The sequence below is a fragment of the Hesperophylax consimilis genome, chromosome 3 (assembly GCF_061612785.1).
Source record: "Hesperophylax consimilis isolate HC1 chromosome 3, BYU_Hcon_1.0, whole genome shotgun sequence".
In the NCBI taxonomy this organism is placed as follows: domain Eukaryota; kingdom Metazoa; phylum Arthropoda; class Insecta; order Trichoptera; family Limnephilidae; genus Hesperophylax; species Hesperophylax consimilis.
In genome coordinates, this window is record NC_142838.1 from 13,859,640 (window position 1) to 13,878,973 (window position 19,334).

General features: G+C 33.4%; 1 protein-coding gene across 1 annotated transcript in view; it reads right to left on the minus strand.

Annotated features, from left to right (window-relative positions):
- LOC149424997 (organic cation transporter protein) overlaps nucleotides 1-19,334 on the minus strand; it is a 77,605-nt gene that overhangs the window by 43,487 nt on the left and 14,784 nt on the right. Inside the window, exon 2 of the mRNA XM_089648453.1 lies at nucleotides 12,320-12,474. Within this exon, the coding sequence (XP_089504579.1) occupies nucleotides 12,320-12,462 (143 nt within the window). The 5' untranslated portion in view covers nucleotides 12,463-12,474. The remainder of the gene's footprint in view (nucleotides 1-12,319; nucleotides 12,475-19,334) is intronic.

Below are 19,334 nucleotides of genomic sequence, written 5' to 3' on the forward strand. Positions count from 1 at the left end.
CCATGTACTGTCCATTTATTTATCGTCGAGTTATGAACGAGGAAAAACGATGGTGTAATAATATTGACTTCGACTGACGACAAATTAGTTTCTTTAGAAAATTGGCGTCAGACGGGAACGCTGTGTGTTCTCATGGTATTTCCATGAAGAAATAGCGCGATCGTTCGGGAGATCGTGCGACAATTTTTGTGGTACGAGATTGGGTTGTTTTGTAAGAGTCTGTCTTGTGTTCATCGGCTCGGCTGTGAGGTGATTTGCCGGCTTTATTTCCTCATTTCGCTTTAGTCTCTTCAACACCCAGGTTCACTATTACTTTTCTTAGAAATACCCTTCAAACAATATCTCTAAAAAATTGGGGTGGGTAGCGTCCAAAGATATTAGAAGAACGAGATGTGCTATGCGCAGTTCGTACTGAGTGGAATTGTTTTGCCGAGTGTCGCCGGTTTTGTTCACCAATACTACTGCACACCTTCGCTTGCGCTAAGGTATCCGCACTAACACATAGAACAGATTTCTGTGCGTACACGTCCCGATACCGTTCAAAGTACCCTAATCAGGTAGTACTCCGGCTACGGTCCGGCGGCCAACATAGCATATCTCGTTCTTCTAATATCTTTGGTAGCGTCTCTACTAGCTTTTGGCGTCAAAACGTCTTTTGTTCTTCACTGGGCATCATCATTTATGGGAAAAATGAATATTCTATACAATTCTCTTAATACGTTTGTGTTGTTTAGGTGATTCTTACACAACAGGCAAGTAAAATATAATTCATATTATCTGAGATAGGCAATGTTTTGTAAATTATCACACGGCGCAATATTTCGCTCGACAAATTTATATTGTTCTTCGTAGCTTACTTTTTAGAGAACAACAGGATCTACACGACGACGCACGAATAACTCATATAACCCTTTCCATTAAAGAGTTGTAAATGATTCTTTGATCGTACAGAGTGAATTTCGAAGCTTCGATCCGACCCACTCCCTGCTCGATGACGTAAGTACACTAACAAGCAACGGACAATGGTCTATTTTTATAATACACGCCACTTTGCACCACAACCCTTGGGCCACGAGATACATTTAAATATTTGTCAACAACAGAAGCGTTTTATCTGGCGGACCCTTAGCCGGGTCTTTTAAAAAACCTTTGCATGAGGCCCAAAGGGAAATTTAGGGGCAAAGCAGTTTTTTACTTCAAAGCTTACATAAAATCTTAGCTTTTGTAGATGCGAATGCATCTCCGCATAAATGATATTTTATCACTTTCCGAGAAAAAAAAACGCACTTAATAATTTTCAATTTATTTAGATGGTGGTGATCAATTATTTAAAAAAAACGACTGGCAAAAATAATAATTGTCTAGTCATGTCGGGATATTTTGCTGCAATTACAGCTAGAAACTGACCGACCACGACTGAGATTTTACGATTTCGGGGTATTGGAGGTACTAGTGACTAGGTCATTATCGAGATATTCATTTAGAGGAAATCATGGCATTGTGGTTATCCAGATTATATATAATTTCTCGAGCTATTATTTGGATAATATGCGAGCTATTATTTGGATATATTGGAATATCCGAGATAATTTCAACCGGTACAGGATTAACCTCTTCATCCCACGGGTCGGTAAGCATTCGATATCCACCGAATGCTGCAAGACCCTGCGCAGAAAAGTTCCACACTGAACTGCGCTGCAGACTGTGACCTTACTAAAGCGAACTTAATTTTCTGCGCAGAGTAGAGTTTTGGAATGAAGTCATGCAATATAAAGATGCAGCTAATAATAACCCCTTCGGTGATTTATGTCAGTTTGCAATGTCTATTTTAACATTGCCGTATTCAAATGCGAACATTGAACGTGTATTTAGCCAAATGAGTCTGGTCAAAACAAAACTCCGAAATCGTTTGGCGGTGAGAACTCTGAATGCCATTTTGTACGTGAGATTTGGCCTAAAGAGAGCAGGAAAGTGCTGTTATTCTTACACTGTTCCTGACGAAGTACTACGCTGCATTGGGACCAAAGAAAGTTACGACTCCGTCTCTCAGCCTTCCACATCAGCTGCTGTTAATGAAGAAGAAGAAGATGAAGATATTGATATTTTATTTCACTGATTTTATTTCTAAGTTAAATTTATGTTAGCTTTTTTTGGGCATTTTTAAAAGTAATTTAGCATTTTTCTAGCATATTTTTCCCATCACTCTATTTCGCAACAAATACTAAGTTAAATTTATGTTGGCTTTTTTTGGCATTTTTTAAAGGAATTCAGCATATTTCTGGCATATTTTTCCCATCACTCTAGCATATTTTGAAGTAGTTGAGTTGGCAACACTGATTAGGTAGTCATTAAATACATTAAAGGCAAGAGTAAACAAAAAAACCATTGATGCGAGTACATTATTGTGTAGACTCCTTTTATTTTGCTTATTAAATCCGAGCTTTCGTCAGTAGGTAGGTACCATTGCTCTTCTGATGCTGTCAGTAGGTAGGTACTCGTACCATTGCTCTTTTGATGCCATGCTGTACCTGACAATCATGACATTTGTTCTACCAAGAGGTAACTTCAATCATGAACAGATCATGACATCGGATACGGTTTTTGACCACGAATAAGCTAAGTACAGTATTCCATTAGAAATGGGTTATAGATAATCAAGTATTTAGAATACTTACTGGATTCGAAATTATCCCAGTTTCTAGACTTAGATTCACTACCTACATTTTGAAGCATAATATTTTAACAACGTGGCGTTTATCAAGGTGCAAATTGCAATTTACTGTCTATGGTTTATATGTTTCCTTCCTAGTACAACGTAGGTCTCCTCGATTACAAAATACGTTAAATTAAGAGGAACGGCTGCGCGGCCTGTGTAAAACAAAATTTAGATTTGGATTTACGGCTAAAATACCAAATTAAACTAATTTATATATATTTTAATCAAAAGGGATGGTATGTATAAAGTACAGATATGTGTCCGATTGTAGCCTTAAATTAAAAAAAAATATGTCATCCTTAAAAGACGGCGATTTATTCATGATTTTAGAAGGCAACTTTGGCAGTTTTTTGTTAATAAACGGATGTTATTTATGAAAAAAATATATAAAATAAAAATTCTGTACCAAAAAGAGTTTTTTTTACATAAAAACCCGAATTTAGTTTGATACAAGTACACATTGCTCCAGAAAATCGGAGATTAATGAAGCGATGTACCTGCACGAAGTTAGAGTGTTTCTTTTAATAGTTAGTAACTTCCATTAAAATACTTATTTTGCTTCAGTCGCGTAGTACGTATATACAAAAATGTTTTGGTAGAACGAATAGTGGTTTGGGCTCACACTTCGAAGGCTAGCGTATAATTGAGCTCCGCGTATACAACTTCTTTCAATTCTAAGAGCTTCGTTAGTTCAACTCCGTTCGTTAATAAGTCAGTTGTGTTGAAAAAAGATGTATATATTGACAGTTAACCGAAGCTTATCTGATACTATAGAGGCCACGCTAAAAAAGATGTATATATTGACAGTTAACCGAAGCTTATCTGATACTATAGAGGCCACGCTAAAATTTGTCTCTTGAAAATCACACTCTTGAAAAGTGATAGTGAATTGGTTTCACAAAATAAATTATTGAAAATTCTATCTACCCAGTAGGTACTTATGCAGAACTATAGGCTTAACAAATAATACGTACGTAGATTCTTTAGCAGGGTACTCACCAAGAGTGTAGCATGTAACGTATCTGATACTGTATCAATCTGCAAGTGGGTACGGCTCGTCCACGGTAACCGCGTATCCAGCTACGACCTCCCGGATCCGCCTTTAGTGCTCGCTATGGTGCTCGCAGTGAAACAGGTCACTGCGAGCACACCAGGGGGGGTCGACTCCGACCTAAATTTTGGTCCTAGAATGGTGGCGGTTTGGTGACGTCATAGCAATATTTAAAACTAGCAGTTAAAAACCCGCTCCGCGGGTTTTTTTCTGCTAGGCCCTGCGGGCGGCTCTCAGTTGGGCTTCGCCCGTTTTAAGTGATATTAACAACAGTTAAATTTAATAGATAGATATTAGAACATTCAGAGAGAGAGTGAGTATATATATTGTTAAAACACGGAACAGTAAGGAGTTAATTAATAATAACATGCTAAATTTACGCATAATAAGAATGACAGTTGTTTGAGTAAATGAAATTTTACGTATTTGTGATGGATTATTTCAAATGAAACACTATTATTGACTACATGTCTACAACTGATATTAACTGTTATCGTACCTAATATAATTAGCTCATAGGAGACTTGCAGTGCTTGAATATGTGTTACAACCGTCAATGTCTATAAGTTGAATCAATATCGTTTAGTTTGTCACAATTAAAGATAGTTTTAACAAAGTTGACTTAAATAATAGATTATTACATATCGATTAATTGTACCCGTGTTTATGAATAAAAGGAGGGTAATTGTGCGATGACATTAACAGTCGGTTTAATTGAAAGGTGTTAATTTTACTCCAACTGGTGGTAATTCTTTACCTTCAACTGTTACTGTATCTAATAAAGTTTAAAGCTAGATTATATATACACCTTTATCAGGAGAGTAAAAATCTATATATAAAGGTAGATTATTACAATATAGCGCCCCTGAGGTGATATCTCACAAAAGCGGCGCTATGCAAATTGTCCAATAAATAAATAAATATAATGTTTACATTTTATTTTGTATACACCGAAGTCAAAAATTAAATATAGATTGCAATTGGGAAAGAAGAAGTGGAAGGAGGGGTAAGAGCAGGCTGGGTTTATAATAATTAGGAATTACAATATCGTTAGACGGGAAAGACCAGTTGAGTGGGAAAATATTTAAAAGAGAGTTAATAAAAAAATTCTTGTTAATTATATCTGCTTTTATATTAATATGTTTCCTCATTTCTAAAATTTCAAAATTATTTATTAAATAGTGAAGTATCTTAAGACCTGAAAAAAACAAATAGCATATAAACCATAAAACAATATATTCATAAGACAAATAGCTTTTAATAACGGTTATTCTAATAAATTGATAGTTGAAATACCTAATAAATAAAAAAATTAAACACATTCTCTTCAAACGGTCTTTCTAAAGATAGAAATAAACAATGGCGTAGAATTCTGTTTGTGGATAACGATACTTCTAAAATTATATATATAAACAATCCTGGTACCATTCAACTGGCGTTTTACACTAATAACAATGAAGAAATATATTCTTAATAATAAAGATAGCAAAATTCAAACAAAAAAATCAGGAGTTTAAAAACTCAATTGAGATGATTGTAATTTCTTTTACAAAGGTAGAACCAATAGAAACTTTGAAGTCAGAACTAAAGAATATCGGAGGGCTATAAATGGAAATAGTGAATCTGAGTTTGCAAATAATCTTTTGAATAATGATCACACTTTCGATAAAAATTCAGGTCTTAAAATACTTCACTCAGGATATAAAGCATCGTGAATAAATAATTTTGAAATTTCAGAAATTAGAAAACATGCCAATATAAAATCAGATATAATTAATAAGAAAAAAAAAATAATGATAAATGCCATTACAAAGTGATAAGCTTCCAGAAGAAATCTTCTTATAAAACGCTTGTTAATGGTAAGTAGTAAAGTATTGTGAGCTGCATATTTAAATATTCGCGCCAGGCATTTGGTTCGTTTTTAAACCGCCAGAGGTGCGCTCTGTCGGCCATCTTGAAGAAACGCGTGAATTTTTATAAACGTCAAACATAATCACGTAACTGTGGAGAATTTTCATTGTAATGTAATTAATCCAATGGATTATGAACTTTCTAAAACATATTTTCTTCGATATTATCCAAAAATTATATGAGCAGAAACGATGCTTTTGAAGAAATCTCGTATTATTATGAGGCGATCCTATTTTAGTATGGAATCGTGTCTTAATATTCAAGTTACCCGAAACAGACAATTTTAATTTGACCAATCAGAGGGCCTACATCGTCCAGACGCTGGGACAATAATACTATCAGATGCCAATATCCAATAGGAACACTTTGAACGCCATAGAAGAACTGAGTTGTATAAAATGGGATATCTGTGGTAACAAAAGTCAAAACACCACATGTTTATGGTTATGTTCATGGTTCTTCGCTGACGTAAATATTTGTGAAAAGTGAAAGTAGATTTGTTAAAATGCCTCGCTAATTTCGCTGTAGTGTCGAAAGCTGTGAGGATGTTGTTTCAGTGCGACACGACAATAACGAGAGTCTGTTTCGGGAATGGGCGTGGAGAATTGGCAGAATAGATTATATTTATTACCCGATTTTGACAAATTATGCACATGTTTGTAGTTCGCATTTTGCAAAAAAATTAAAAACGACTTGTGGCTCGTTGAAAAAAGATGCTTTGCCGACCCTTAATCTTCCAGATATCGGAATATATCGGGATTTACCTGGTGCACAAGGGACCCGGGATGTTAACCAAAATGCAGGTGCGAATCTCCCTCTGTTTGTTTAATGTTTCTAATGTAACTTATCATTTACTTTATTTATTATTAGAGAGATAGAATGAAAGAATAGACGTTGATTTGAGTCGTTATTATGATAAAGATATTCATTCAATAGAATTATTATTTCTTCAAAGCCAGCAACTGAATTACAGATATAATATTCCATGTTTTGTTTGAGTAATGTGATGTTTATTTATTTCAGAAGCTAATGTCTTCCCTGAACCCAGCAGCGGGCTCATTGCTGCCAAAATGGACGTAGAAGCGTATACCTTCATACGCTTCTATATACAACTGTTTTATTTTTCTCTAAAGGAAATAATATTCTAATATTCTGTTTTGATGTGTTAACATTTTATTGTCATTTAAAATGTGTTTTGTGTTTACACAAGCTTGTATGTCCCTTTTTTGTGTTATCTGTGTTTGAGTAATAAAATAATTCATGCAATTACGAGTTTTTCATTTTTAAATAATATTTTAGGCTAATAAATTGGGACCGTATTTATATTGTCTATGGTAGTACCGTTTTTTTTTTTACTTTTCTCTATATTTGGTCGATGGTTTGTGACGTTGTGACAACATATTCCCTTCTCTTTCTTTTTCTCTTAGTTCCAAAAAAATCCGTCGGACGAAATATGTTCAGTACTAAAAGCACGAAGATGACGATCTAGGTGTAGGTTCATTTATGGAGCACACTGCGCTCCACCCGCGAGCGGCTCGCAGTAGGCTCGTGCCTACGTACTCACTTGATACAGTATCAGATACGTTACATGTTACACGGTTAGATGAGTACCCTGCCTTTTGTGCCGGATTTACAACATTTGCTAACGGCATACAATGCACTGTATGCCGTTAGAGCATGTAAATTATTTAATGTTTACCCAAAATATCTGCTCAAATTCTTCTTACCTACTAAATAATTATTTACAACCAGTAAAAGATAAGATCTTATCTCAAGCGCAAATAATTTGCAGTGGGTTAAGTACCCACTTATAAAGAAGCATACTTATGTTTACACAGAAAGATTCCCTAATCTTGGACTACGCAATTTTAGTATCAAAATTCTAGATACCAATGTTCACACCAAATTGTTGTATCCAAAACTGTTTCTGATTTACAGCTTCAGATGAACATGAATTGTGGACTGTAAATGAATTAAAAAGATACTAAATGAAATGGTATTTGTTGAAATTAGGTGATAGTATGTGTGAGAAATGAAACAGGGTATGGAAAGAAGGAAACAGGATGACCAATCACTTACTAAAACAGAGCGCACAACACAACATAGTGAGTTCAAGTATAAGACAATCACAGTTTAATTTATAAGAGTTCCACTGCGATACCCCGAAGTAATTACCGCCACAACAAAACGATATAATGGTACGAATACATTTGCGAACCGAAACGCGAACCGAGCCACGAATTACGTGAAGAACTAAGCAACTGCAAGCGGCGGTTCGCGCCATTTGCAGTTGCTTCGTTCCTTTCCCATAAGTTGAGGTTCATTTCGACAGTTCGGCTCGCGCATGTGTACGTAGCATTCTTCAATCGTTCTTATAATCCTTTTTATACAAGATTTCCTCGTTTGGCGAAATCACAGATGCCAATATATTTGGAAGCACAAACAACTGATGACGGCAGTTCCCTAATAATAATATTCATCAAGTAAAAAAAAAAGATTTTTTAATATTTGGACTATCGTAAAAAAACAATTATTTGACTTTGTAGCGTTACTACAGGTGCGTGAAAATTTGTTTCTGTAAACATTATTTGAAGCAGCCAAAACTCTTACAGAATGTCATGATCTATATTTATATGATCTATATATATATACATCTCGTATATACATACTCGTATATACAAAACTTGAATCTTTTTCGTTTCGTTCATTTTGCGCTGCAGCTGTCAAAAATGATTCAAGCAGGATTGTACACACGTTGACTTACGCTTGAATTTATACATAAGAATGTGCGTGAATACTTAGCATACCATTCAGCAGTATGTATGATATATTGGATTGTAATGACCTATCGATTGATTTTGATAAAATTCCTTATTGCTTAAACTTATTACTATTTAATTGTACTAATATGATTTTGGTTATATTATATTGAAAAGTAAAAAATAATATATTAAAAATATTGCGGAATAACTTTATTTTCTTACCGCCATAGTGGCGGCACTCGAGTAATAAGGCAAACCATACATGCCGCCACTAAGAAAACTAGATCAACGCAACTATTGTCAGCATGCAACGACATTTCCGACCTGAGTCCCCTAGATTGTGTTGCGTCATATTACATGTCATAAATAAAGGAAAATGTCGTATTGTTGGTCTCACATTTGTCCATATAATAAAACAATCGCGCGAAACTAGGTAGTAACCATCAGTAATTTGCATATATAGCAAACAATTATATGAGGAAGACAAAGGCTACACACATGACATAAAACCGATAAAATTTGAGTGGTTTTTAAATATAACTTCAATAAACTGGTTTTATCACGAAGTAGGCACATATATAATCATTGTCCTTAGCAATGCTGAAGATAACAATAATTAATGAATAAATTTGATTAAAAAAATATACAAATAAGAGAAAAAATCTGGCCCGTGACGGTGAGGGTACTAAAAAATTATTTAAAATCACCATAAGTTATATGGATAACTAATCAGGCATTTTTAAGACCAAATAGGGAGTGCATTTTAAAAGTGAAAATTAATCATTGTTGATTTAAAACTTCGAATAAAGCATGTCATCGAATTGACCCTGAACTCATTATCCTTTTATCAATTGATCATAATCATTCTAACAAGTTTATCTACAGTAATATTTCAATCAATGTATTGTTTTTTTTCTATTTTGTTATCGTAGTTAGTAGTTACGACCGCTCTTACAAAAACATGATTCTGTCATTATTAGTGTGTGTGGTTGTGATCAAGATTTGACGATAACTCTGATAAGAGATTTCTAGAATTTCACAAATTACTACGATGGATTGGCTGTGCGGAAAGAACGCCAAATGACAAGAAACTGAAAACATAACCGAGTAGATCTCCTAGTCCCCTAGTGCAGTGAAGGGGTCGGCGGACTTTCTAGTGAGAAGAGCCACATACTACTGCAACGGCATTTATACTAGCCTACCAAAATAGGTGTTACCATATAGTTGTCTACCAAATAAAATTAGTGTTTAATGCAGCAGCATGGCTCATTAACGGGGTTTCCAAATATTCGCACATTTCAGAACACCTTCGTAACTTTCACTGGCTCAAGTGCCCTGAAAGAATCCAGTACAAATTATGCTGGATGGTGTTTAAATCTATCAATGAAATGGCCCCACCCTAAATCTCTAAACTATGCGTCCCGGAAAATACTGGTCTGAGACAGTCAACTCTTACATCAGCAACATCATATTATGCTGTACGCTGGCTGATGGAACCTAAGCGCAAGCCAAATACTAAGTTTGGTGATAGCGCTTTCGGAGCATCTGGGCCTGAGCTTGGAATAGACTCCTCCCAGAACTAAGATCCATAACAAGTTCAACAGAATTCAGGTCTAAACTAAAAACTTACCCTTTTAAGCTATCATACCCTTAAATTAAATATACCATTCCTGAGAGAAAGTCCAATTATATCCAATTTTCCAATTATGTCCTAAATCCTGTATCTAAATTTCGCTAATAAACCATCAGTTAATGTTAATTAAGAGACCTATACCAGGTAAGTATGGTACTGTATATTATCTCCATATTTAGTTGTATATTGTAAAAGTGTATTATATATTTGTACAGCGCCCTTGAGGTGATTTTGCACAAAAATGGCGCTATATAAATAATATTATATTTTAGACCGATACCTACTAATCTAAGTTAGTCACACTTAAGATTAATAAAAAAATAGTACCTTACCATTAGAATATTCCATGTAAAACGGTTTTAAAATTTATAAATCGTTTTACAACTATTAAATTAGCGGTAAGCACCAGATTACATTTTTCTAGACAATGAATAATTACTTCCCGAGGTGAATTCCTCTCTACATCTGAGATATTAGTAAAACGTTCATGAATAATAATTAAAATAAGCCCCACGGAAAGATCAATTTTCTAGGCCTGCTAGAGCCGAATATTTTTTGAAACGAATTCTTCACTTGTGTAGTTAAGATTCGCACTTTATTGTAGAGATTTGCTAGGGCAACTTCAACCGCACGTCTGTCCAACATTATTTGTGCATGGATTCTTCACTTACGTCGTTGAAATTCCGATAGGGTATTGCCCCGTCAAGCAGAATCCTAACATTTTAATAGAGCCAGAAGATAAAATTTCACTGTGGCGCTAAGACTGTTAAAACAATACCTCGTTATACGATGGTAATTTTATGATATTCTGTTGTTGCGCTTTATCTTTCTTTAGCCACCATTTCAGACAGCAGGAATAATACTTTTGCCGTAAAAATATTAAATCATATTCAATATTTACGTAAAATGTTGTAATATGGCGGCGCACAGTGGGCTGAAAATCGCCTTTCATAGACATAGAGACTTGAATTTTCAAGGGTATTTTTTTTTGGCTAGAAATGGATTCTGCTGATCATTACTATGCTATAAATTTTCTTACGAAGCAATTGCGTGTACAAATGAAGCAGTTATCATTTTTTTAAGAAAAAATTGTGTGGCACTGACATTAAAAATGAGGCTATCTCTGGAATCATAAGGTTGGCCATTCTATCCTTGTACACAGATATACTAATATTTATTTGTATTTTTTGTCATACTTCGTATTGTGGCGCAACTTGAGATTTTTTTTTTAAATCCTCAAAGTTGAAAAAAAAAACTTGTTTTATGTTGATGATTCATTTTAATGCTTAAATGCTTTACATATGAGTATGCTTTGTCTAGTTTACAATATTTTATTTACACTGCAAGCCTATTCACATGTAAAGCATTTAAGCATTAAAATGAATCATCAACATTAAAAAGTGTTTTTTTCAACTTTGAGGATTTAAAAAAAAAATCGCAAGTTGCGCCACAATACGAAGTGTGTCAAAAAAATACAAATAAATAGTAGTATATCTTTGTGTAAGGATAGAATGGCCAACCTTATGATTCCAGAGATAGTCTCATTTTTAATGTCAGTGCCATACAAAATTTTTCTTTAAAAATGATAACTCCTTCATTTGTACACGCAATTGCTTCGTACGAAATTTTATAGCATAGTAATGATCAGCAGAATCCATTTCTAGCCAAAAAAATACCCTTGAAAATTCAAGTCTCTATGTCTATAAAAGGCGATTTTCAGCCCACTGTGCGGCGTTGCTTTGGGTTGAATATATTCCTAGTGATACGAGTATTATCAAATAAATTCAACACTATTGACGAAAAATGTTGTGAATAGCGCTGGACGTTATACAGCTATTATATCCAACGGCTACTTTATTTACTACTATTTTGACACCTTACTATTGAGAGCGTGCAAATAGAGCAGATGCATTGCGATTGTGCGGTTTGAGTATTGTACTCTTCTAACGAGGCTGCGGGTGAAGTTGAAGAGAGCCGTAAGAGGTTCGCGGGCCGCGGTCTGCCTACCCCTTCCCAAGTGGAAGCGATCGACCCGGAGACTACCATGTGAAAAAATATGGTGCAAGTTAGGAAGGGTTGACAACAATAGACGAATATCTAGGGACCGTAGCCTGTGGAAAGCCTTTGTGCAGGAGGAACCCACGTCGGGATGTAGCATCGCACGGTGATGATGATACACAGAATTTCTATTAACGAGAAATCTTGATAACTAACTAATAATATAATTTTGATAACTGATATCTTACCTGTAGTCAGGTATGCCCGCTGTGAAGACATATGAAAGGCTATTGGCTGCCCCAAAGAACACGGGTAGGCAGAGAAGGGCGTAGTTAATAAGCTGAAATTTCCCCAATTCTCCTATCTCGTCCAGGACGGCGTCGAAATCCATTGTGATGGCTTTCTGTACAACAAATAAAGAAAAAAACATATTCATTAGTCCTACAAAGACAATTTCTATCTTGAGTTAAAGCAGATTGTTAGATTACCCGCGATATAATACGTCTTATAACCTTGTGTGCACCTTCTCGCAATACTTAACTAGGTAAATTGCACCGCAAAAAAATCGCAAAGATATTTTGTAAATTCAATCAAGTCTGCATATTCCTGGTAATGGTAATGAGTTTTGTTCTGTGGATGTTTCCAGGTATGAAAGTCATTACTGCTACACAGGAATATTTTATTTTGCTGAAATAACTTCATTTGTTATTGATAAAATTACTTGCTACACAGACGTATTTGAATCTTAATTGATAAAATAGCTTAATTTGTTCACTTTACATTTATTCATTTGTTTTTTATGTTTACATAAGTATAAATGTTAAATAAACTAGTGAATTAAAGAAGCAAGTATAATATTTTAAAAAATGAGGTAATTATTCATCTTATACAGGGTTTTCCAATAAGAGGTGTTATTTTGATATTCAATCGTAAAAGATCAATGGTTTCGTTGCTTGTGTGGCACGTAGCGCCGTCTTGATGAAAGTAAACGTTGTCCAGATCAATACCATCCAATTCCGGCCATAAAAAATCATTAATCATCTTTCGATAGCGCAATCCATTCACCGTAACTGTTGCTCCAACCTCATTTTCGAAAAAGTAAGGTCCAATGACTCCGTCGGACCATAAACCGCACCAAACAGTCACACGATGAGGATAGAGAGGCTTTTCAACAATAACTCTTGGATTTTCCGAGCCCCAGATGCGACAATTTTGCTTGTTGACGAAGCCACCGAGGTGGAAATGGGCCTCATCACTCAAGATGATTTGCATTTGATTCACTCAATTGAATTTTAATAATTTCAATGCGATGTTGAAGCGTGTATCGTTCCATTTTTATTAATGGCGTAGTTTCTACTTGTCAAATGTCAAAAAAATGACAGCTTCAAAAGTAATATCTACCGAAATAGCGGGCTATTCAAAATAACACCTCTTATTGGAAAATCCTGTACTTAATGCATGCCTTTTGTTTGTTATCTTCAAATAACTGGTTTTTTTATAAATTTCTGGGAAAGATTTGCTTGAACATTTTTAATAATAATAATATCTGAATAATTTGTGAAAATTATCGCAAAGGCCCTAATAAATATTGTGACTACAATTATTCACAATACTTTCCTTATAATCTTGTAATTGTAAAAGTCCAGTCCGGCGTAAAAAATATCATGTGAAAATGCAAACATGTTATACAAACTACAAAGCGTTGTTTTGAATTAATGTTATCTTGATGCAGAAGACCCTGAGGTACACTCAAACTAACCTTTGAAAATTAAGATGGGGACTTGAAGAGAGAGAGAGAGAGAGAGGTGGCGACCTAGACATTGAAGAATACTGAGAAAATTATCCACTACTTTGTCGTTTGCTGAGTCACACAATAGCCGGTTATTGATTCACAGATTGTCAATGCTAGGTCGGAAATAATTAAACTGGTTTAATTTGATATAACGTAGATATTATTTTTATATAAAAATGATAGCGTAGCTGGTATTTGTTTAGTAATTGTTTGTATCGAGTGGATGATATGTAACTTGTAACATATCTTTGAGGCCAGACGGTAATTTGTACTTGTGGTAAAGAGCGACAATGTTTGCACAGTGATAATATGAAGCAACTTACACTCTTCGTTAGGTATATACAGTACTGTAATTTGTTAGCGTTGTCAGAATACAAGTTATGTAGGTAATCGGAAAAGAACTAATCGTTACATCGAATTGCAATTATTAAAAATTGTGAATTTTTGACAATCTTTTGGGTTGGGTCTGATGTAATAAATTTATATTTTGAATGTCTTTCCATGACTCGATTGAAGCACATTAGTTAAATATATGTACTTAATCCGATCCGAGTCACAGAAGTCCAATCTCTAATTGGTTAAAAATAATGAAGTTAATTTATAAGGGTTATTCATATTCAACATAACTTCATTTTAAAATTCAATTTTAGAATAAGACATGTCAAAAAATGCCATTCTATGATATTATGTTTCAATTCTCGGAAATAAATGAAAAAGTGAGCTTATTGTGTATTGTTTAGACTTTTGAATGGTTTTTAAGAAAGTTTAATCGTGTTTTCAATACATTTCTAAAGTATTAACTAAAAAAATGCAATTTTCTAGTGACTCTACCAACTAGGGATGCGATTTGACTCCTACTTTCAGTGTGAAATTGGTGATAGGCCACAATTAGGAAACGAAACGTTTCTTGATAGAAATTTAGCAATATTTGGCGATTAGATTAATAGTCAGGTAAAACCTAAACTATTCCCCTTCTCCCAGTCTCACAACATTTCCCCAAATGGAGTTGCCATAGTTTCACTCATAAATCAACTTCTATAGATTGATAACTTCTGGCTTTTTGTATGAAACAAATTTGTCCTAAAAAACCATAGCCAATATATAGACAGTAAAATTCTCATTTGGAGCCTACTTATTATATTATACAACAATAAAAAACTTTTAAAAGTTTATTCCATAGATTTTCAGAGTTTTTCATTGGTGGATATAGATAGGCAAACATATGACTTCACAATATTTCGGTTCAAATTTTCGATCGAAGTTATACCCCTCTGTTTACACTGTTGGAGCAGTCGGGACTTAAGTGTGGCATCAAATACAAAGTAAATAGCAAACTTAGCGGGTACCTGAAACGTGAGCAGTATCCTTACTGGCAACATGACTCCTATGCGTCATGCTGGAAAACCGCTTATTTGAACGTAGGAAAAACGATAGATCTTGTCCTAGCAGCTGGTGTCACCGTTTAATTTTAATAATTATAGTTGGTACCCGTATAATATTAACACGTTGTATTTATATTAATAAATATTCAATTTTAACCTCAACGTAACATTACTGCCAAGGCGAATTCTTTAGAATAAAAGGCAATGTAAATAAAATAAAATTATTCACATTCATTCATTCTTAAAATTACCAGCTGTATTGATGCAATCGACAATTGCGACTGCACTGACATATTGCAATACAAATGCCTTTATGCACAACATAGCCGTTTTAATTGCGGGTAATTTCCCAAGAGCAATATTATTCTCCAGGTGATCTATAATTACAACTTTTGTCTTTACTACATTCATGGTTGAAAACTGACAAAAAGGAGCATAATATAATCTGGAAGGCCGTGACAATCTAAATATTGAATTATACAGCAAAAGAAGAAAGCAAAAGTGCACAATGTAGCCAAGGAGAAAATATTTTAACAGTTTTTGCAAACTCTTTTAAACCTACGTTGACATATATTATATGGTAACCGGATAAATCATCACAATGATAATTCAACACATCTTTAAAAAGTTATATAAAGTCATGGAAAGTGACGAAACAAAAACTTTATTAACTGGGTTATGTAGGTTAGGTTTGGTTAGGTTAAAAAAAAAATTCATCGTTTCTAATGGCTTTATATTATTTTTTAAAAGTGTGTTGAATTGTCACTGTGTTGAGTTATGGTGGAACCATATTATATATATTAATACCCCTTCAAATATCACTTGAATCCTTGAATCAATAATAATTGACTTATTGCATGCGTTTGATGTGAAAGATGGAAAACATGAACACTCTGAAAGATGGAAAAGGTACTTAGAATGAACATTAACAAAATGTGAGATTGGATAAGTTGACCAAAACGATTTTTTTTTAAAAGAAGACGAAAGTACATCACAATAAGATGACAGGGATTCTAAAAATACGGTGACCGGATAACTCATCAAAATGACAATTCATCACACCTATAAAAAGTGTTATAAAGTAATGAAACAAAAAAAAAACAAGAAATTTTTGTTTCATCACTTTTAAAGACTTTACCTATATCACCATTTAAAGGTGTATTGAATTGTCATTTTGAGGAGTTATCAAGGAACACAAAAATACAACCCGAGAAAACGGTACGACTAAAGGAAATAAACAGAAAGAGGTTTTACTAAAAAACCATTAATAAATAGTAAATGGTTGTTTAATAGTTGCGTAAAATTTAAACCACGTTTATTAGTAAGGAGTTTGGAGTTCAGTACATGTACGTAATTGTGTGTAAGAAAAACTAGCAGATACCACACACTCCATGACGAGGTTGATACCTTTCGTAAAATGAAGATCCATCACATATAAGTAAGTAATAAAGAACCAATGACTAAAGAAAATACACTATATTCAATGTAAAGAACCAATATTCAATAATATATTAATACAATAATACACACGAACACAACATTTATAAAACGTCACAAGTACACGAACACTATACAAGACAACATAATAAATTATTCACTAATACAGTAAAGACTGAAAGAAGTAAAATAAGGTATGCATGTAGGTAGGTAGGTCATGAGGGTGTACACATTTTCAATCTCCTTCCGAAAGCCTGAAAACTGGGAACCGAATGAAAAAAAAATCTTAAGACAAGTGAACAAAGTCATAATGTATTCTAATGTGGAATATTTTTTAAGATTTCATAATATAAGTACCTACCTAACATAACTGCGAGATCAGAATCAGAAATCAATTCCACGGTTTGGTCCCCAAAGTATGAGGTTCATTCACATGCGAATGAAAGAATCCAAAAAAAGATATGTAAATTTCAACGTACTTTGTTCATTAAATTTAATAAAATTATCTGATAGTAGAATCATTTCCGATTTAACCTGTTTGTATAAAATCATTAATTCAATGTTTGATACTCCTGATTTATTACATTATGTAATCTCTTTTCATACTCCAAGGTCAGTTACAAGACAGTACCTAACATATTATTGTAGCAATTCTACATCAACGTCCCAATATTACACTCCTATGCGACGGATTCAACAGCTAGGAAACAAATACTCAGGTTTTTGATATATTAGTACATCAATTTCAATATAGGAGTATAAGCATACCTTATTGAAGTTTTTTTTCATCAAGTATGGGAATATTTTGATGAAGCTATTTAAATTGACTAACACATTAACAGTATTTTGTCGGCTGAAAGAAAAAAAATATTTTGGGAATTTGGACGTACATACTGTGTGGATCAAATTCAATAATATTTATTTTTGTGCAAGTGTTATAAACAGTCGTTTCCTGCACTATTAACCAGTATAATTTTGTAAATATTTTTATATGTATGTAAGAGCCTAAATAGGCGGAAAATAAATAAATAAAAGCATTGGAGAGAGAAATGTGTATATTTCTTAACTATAATAAATAAATATTTACCTTGCTAGAAGATAAAAAATGTGTTTTGTTTAGGTTATAAAAAAACAATGAATGTAAGTATTATTTATGGAAAAAGTTATTCTGATTCTTATATCAGTAGGATAGCCCTAGTTTTGTTTAAATACTAGTAGTAATAAGTAACTGTTGTAAATTTATATGATAAAGAAACTAATAAAAATTAAAAGTTAATTTTGCGATTTTTCTGGTATTTAAGAAAGTAACATTAAGTACATATTATTTGTGTAGGATCCGAACTAATTCCACCATAATTCGTTAAAAGTTGTTCCACTACCTTTTTGCTTCAAAATAGTAAAAACTTTGCAAAACATCACTTTTGTGGAAATATTCAACCGCTTTTACCTGTTTATTACTTTTTTCTTTCCCAAAAACAACGCGAGTTTCGGCAAATAAGGCGATGAAATTTCGCGTATACACATATTGATATTTTATTTTTTATATATTATTATTAGATTTATAAACACAGTTTATTTTTAAACAAGTTCTGCTGTGTAATTATTATTACGCGTGACAGCTGTTTCGCCTTCTGAAGGCATTATCAAACTTAATGCCTTCAGAAGGCGAAACAGCTGTCACGCGTAAAAATAACTACACAGCAGAACTTGTTGAAAAATAAACTGTTTATATTATATGCATTTTTTAAATTTTAATTTTAATATTTTTATAGTAGCCTAACGAGTAATTAAAAAAGAAGAGTATAGTAAAATTTATGTATTTCTACGCTAATGAAGAGAACTGAATTGAGTTTCGTGAAGGAGTTGGTACATATACCTAAATACATAATATATAAAATAAAATAAAATATTTAGGTATAAAAAGTAAGTACGAAAAATAATTTTGAAAAAAATGGATCTACAGGTGTTTTCAAAATATTTACAAAAATAAGATTCCCATAGAAGTCTCATCTAAATGCAGGGCACTTTTAAACTTCGATAGAGATCGTATCCACAACCTCCCGTGAAATAAAATAAAGGCATGCACAATTGAAAACGTTCATATGTTTAAAAAAGTTTTTTTCGTGGAATCTTACCTTTTTGCGCCGGTTTATCTTTCGGTATTTATATTGAAAATTTCTAATGTTTTTCAGAATGGAACTCATCTGAAAATTATTAATGTATTTTAATATTATTACACGCAGAATATAATTTAAAGTATGGTTACCCTTTCCTATATCCACTGATTCTTTACTGGTCAGTATTAAACGAAACATACATTAAAGGAAGTACCTTTGCATTATTTAGTCGAATCAATCGATATTAAAAATACCTTGCCAGGAAAGTAGCCAATCCTCCACAGTCTAAATGGATGTATCGCAGTGGAATAGGTGTATGTACGAGTATATAGCTTCAAGGCTATCATAAAAGTAAGTAAAATAAAAGAAATACCATCATCGAGTATTCTGAGAAAGGTATTAACTTGTGTAAATCGACACTACTTAGGATTTCATCATTCAAAGCAAACAGGTTTATTAAAATTATATTAGGTACTTCTTTTACAGGTGGGTATAAACGGAAGATGGAAGTTGCCAATTCATTGATTTATTAAGT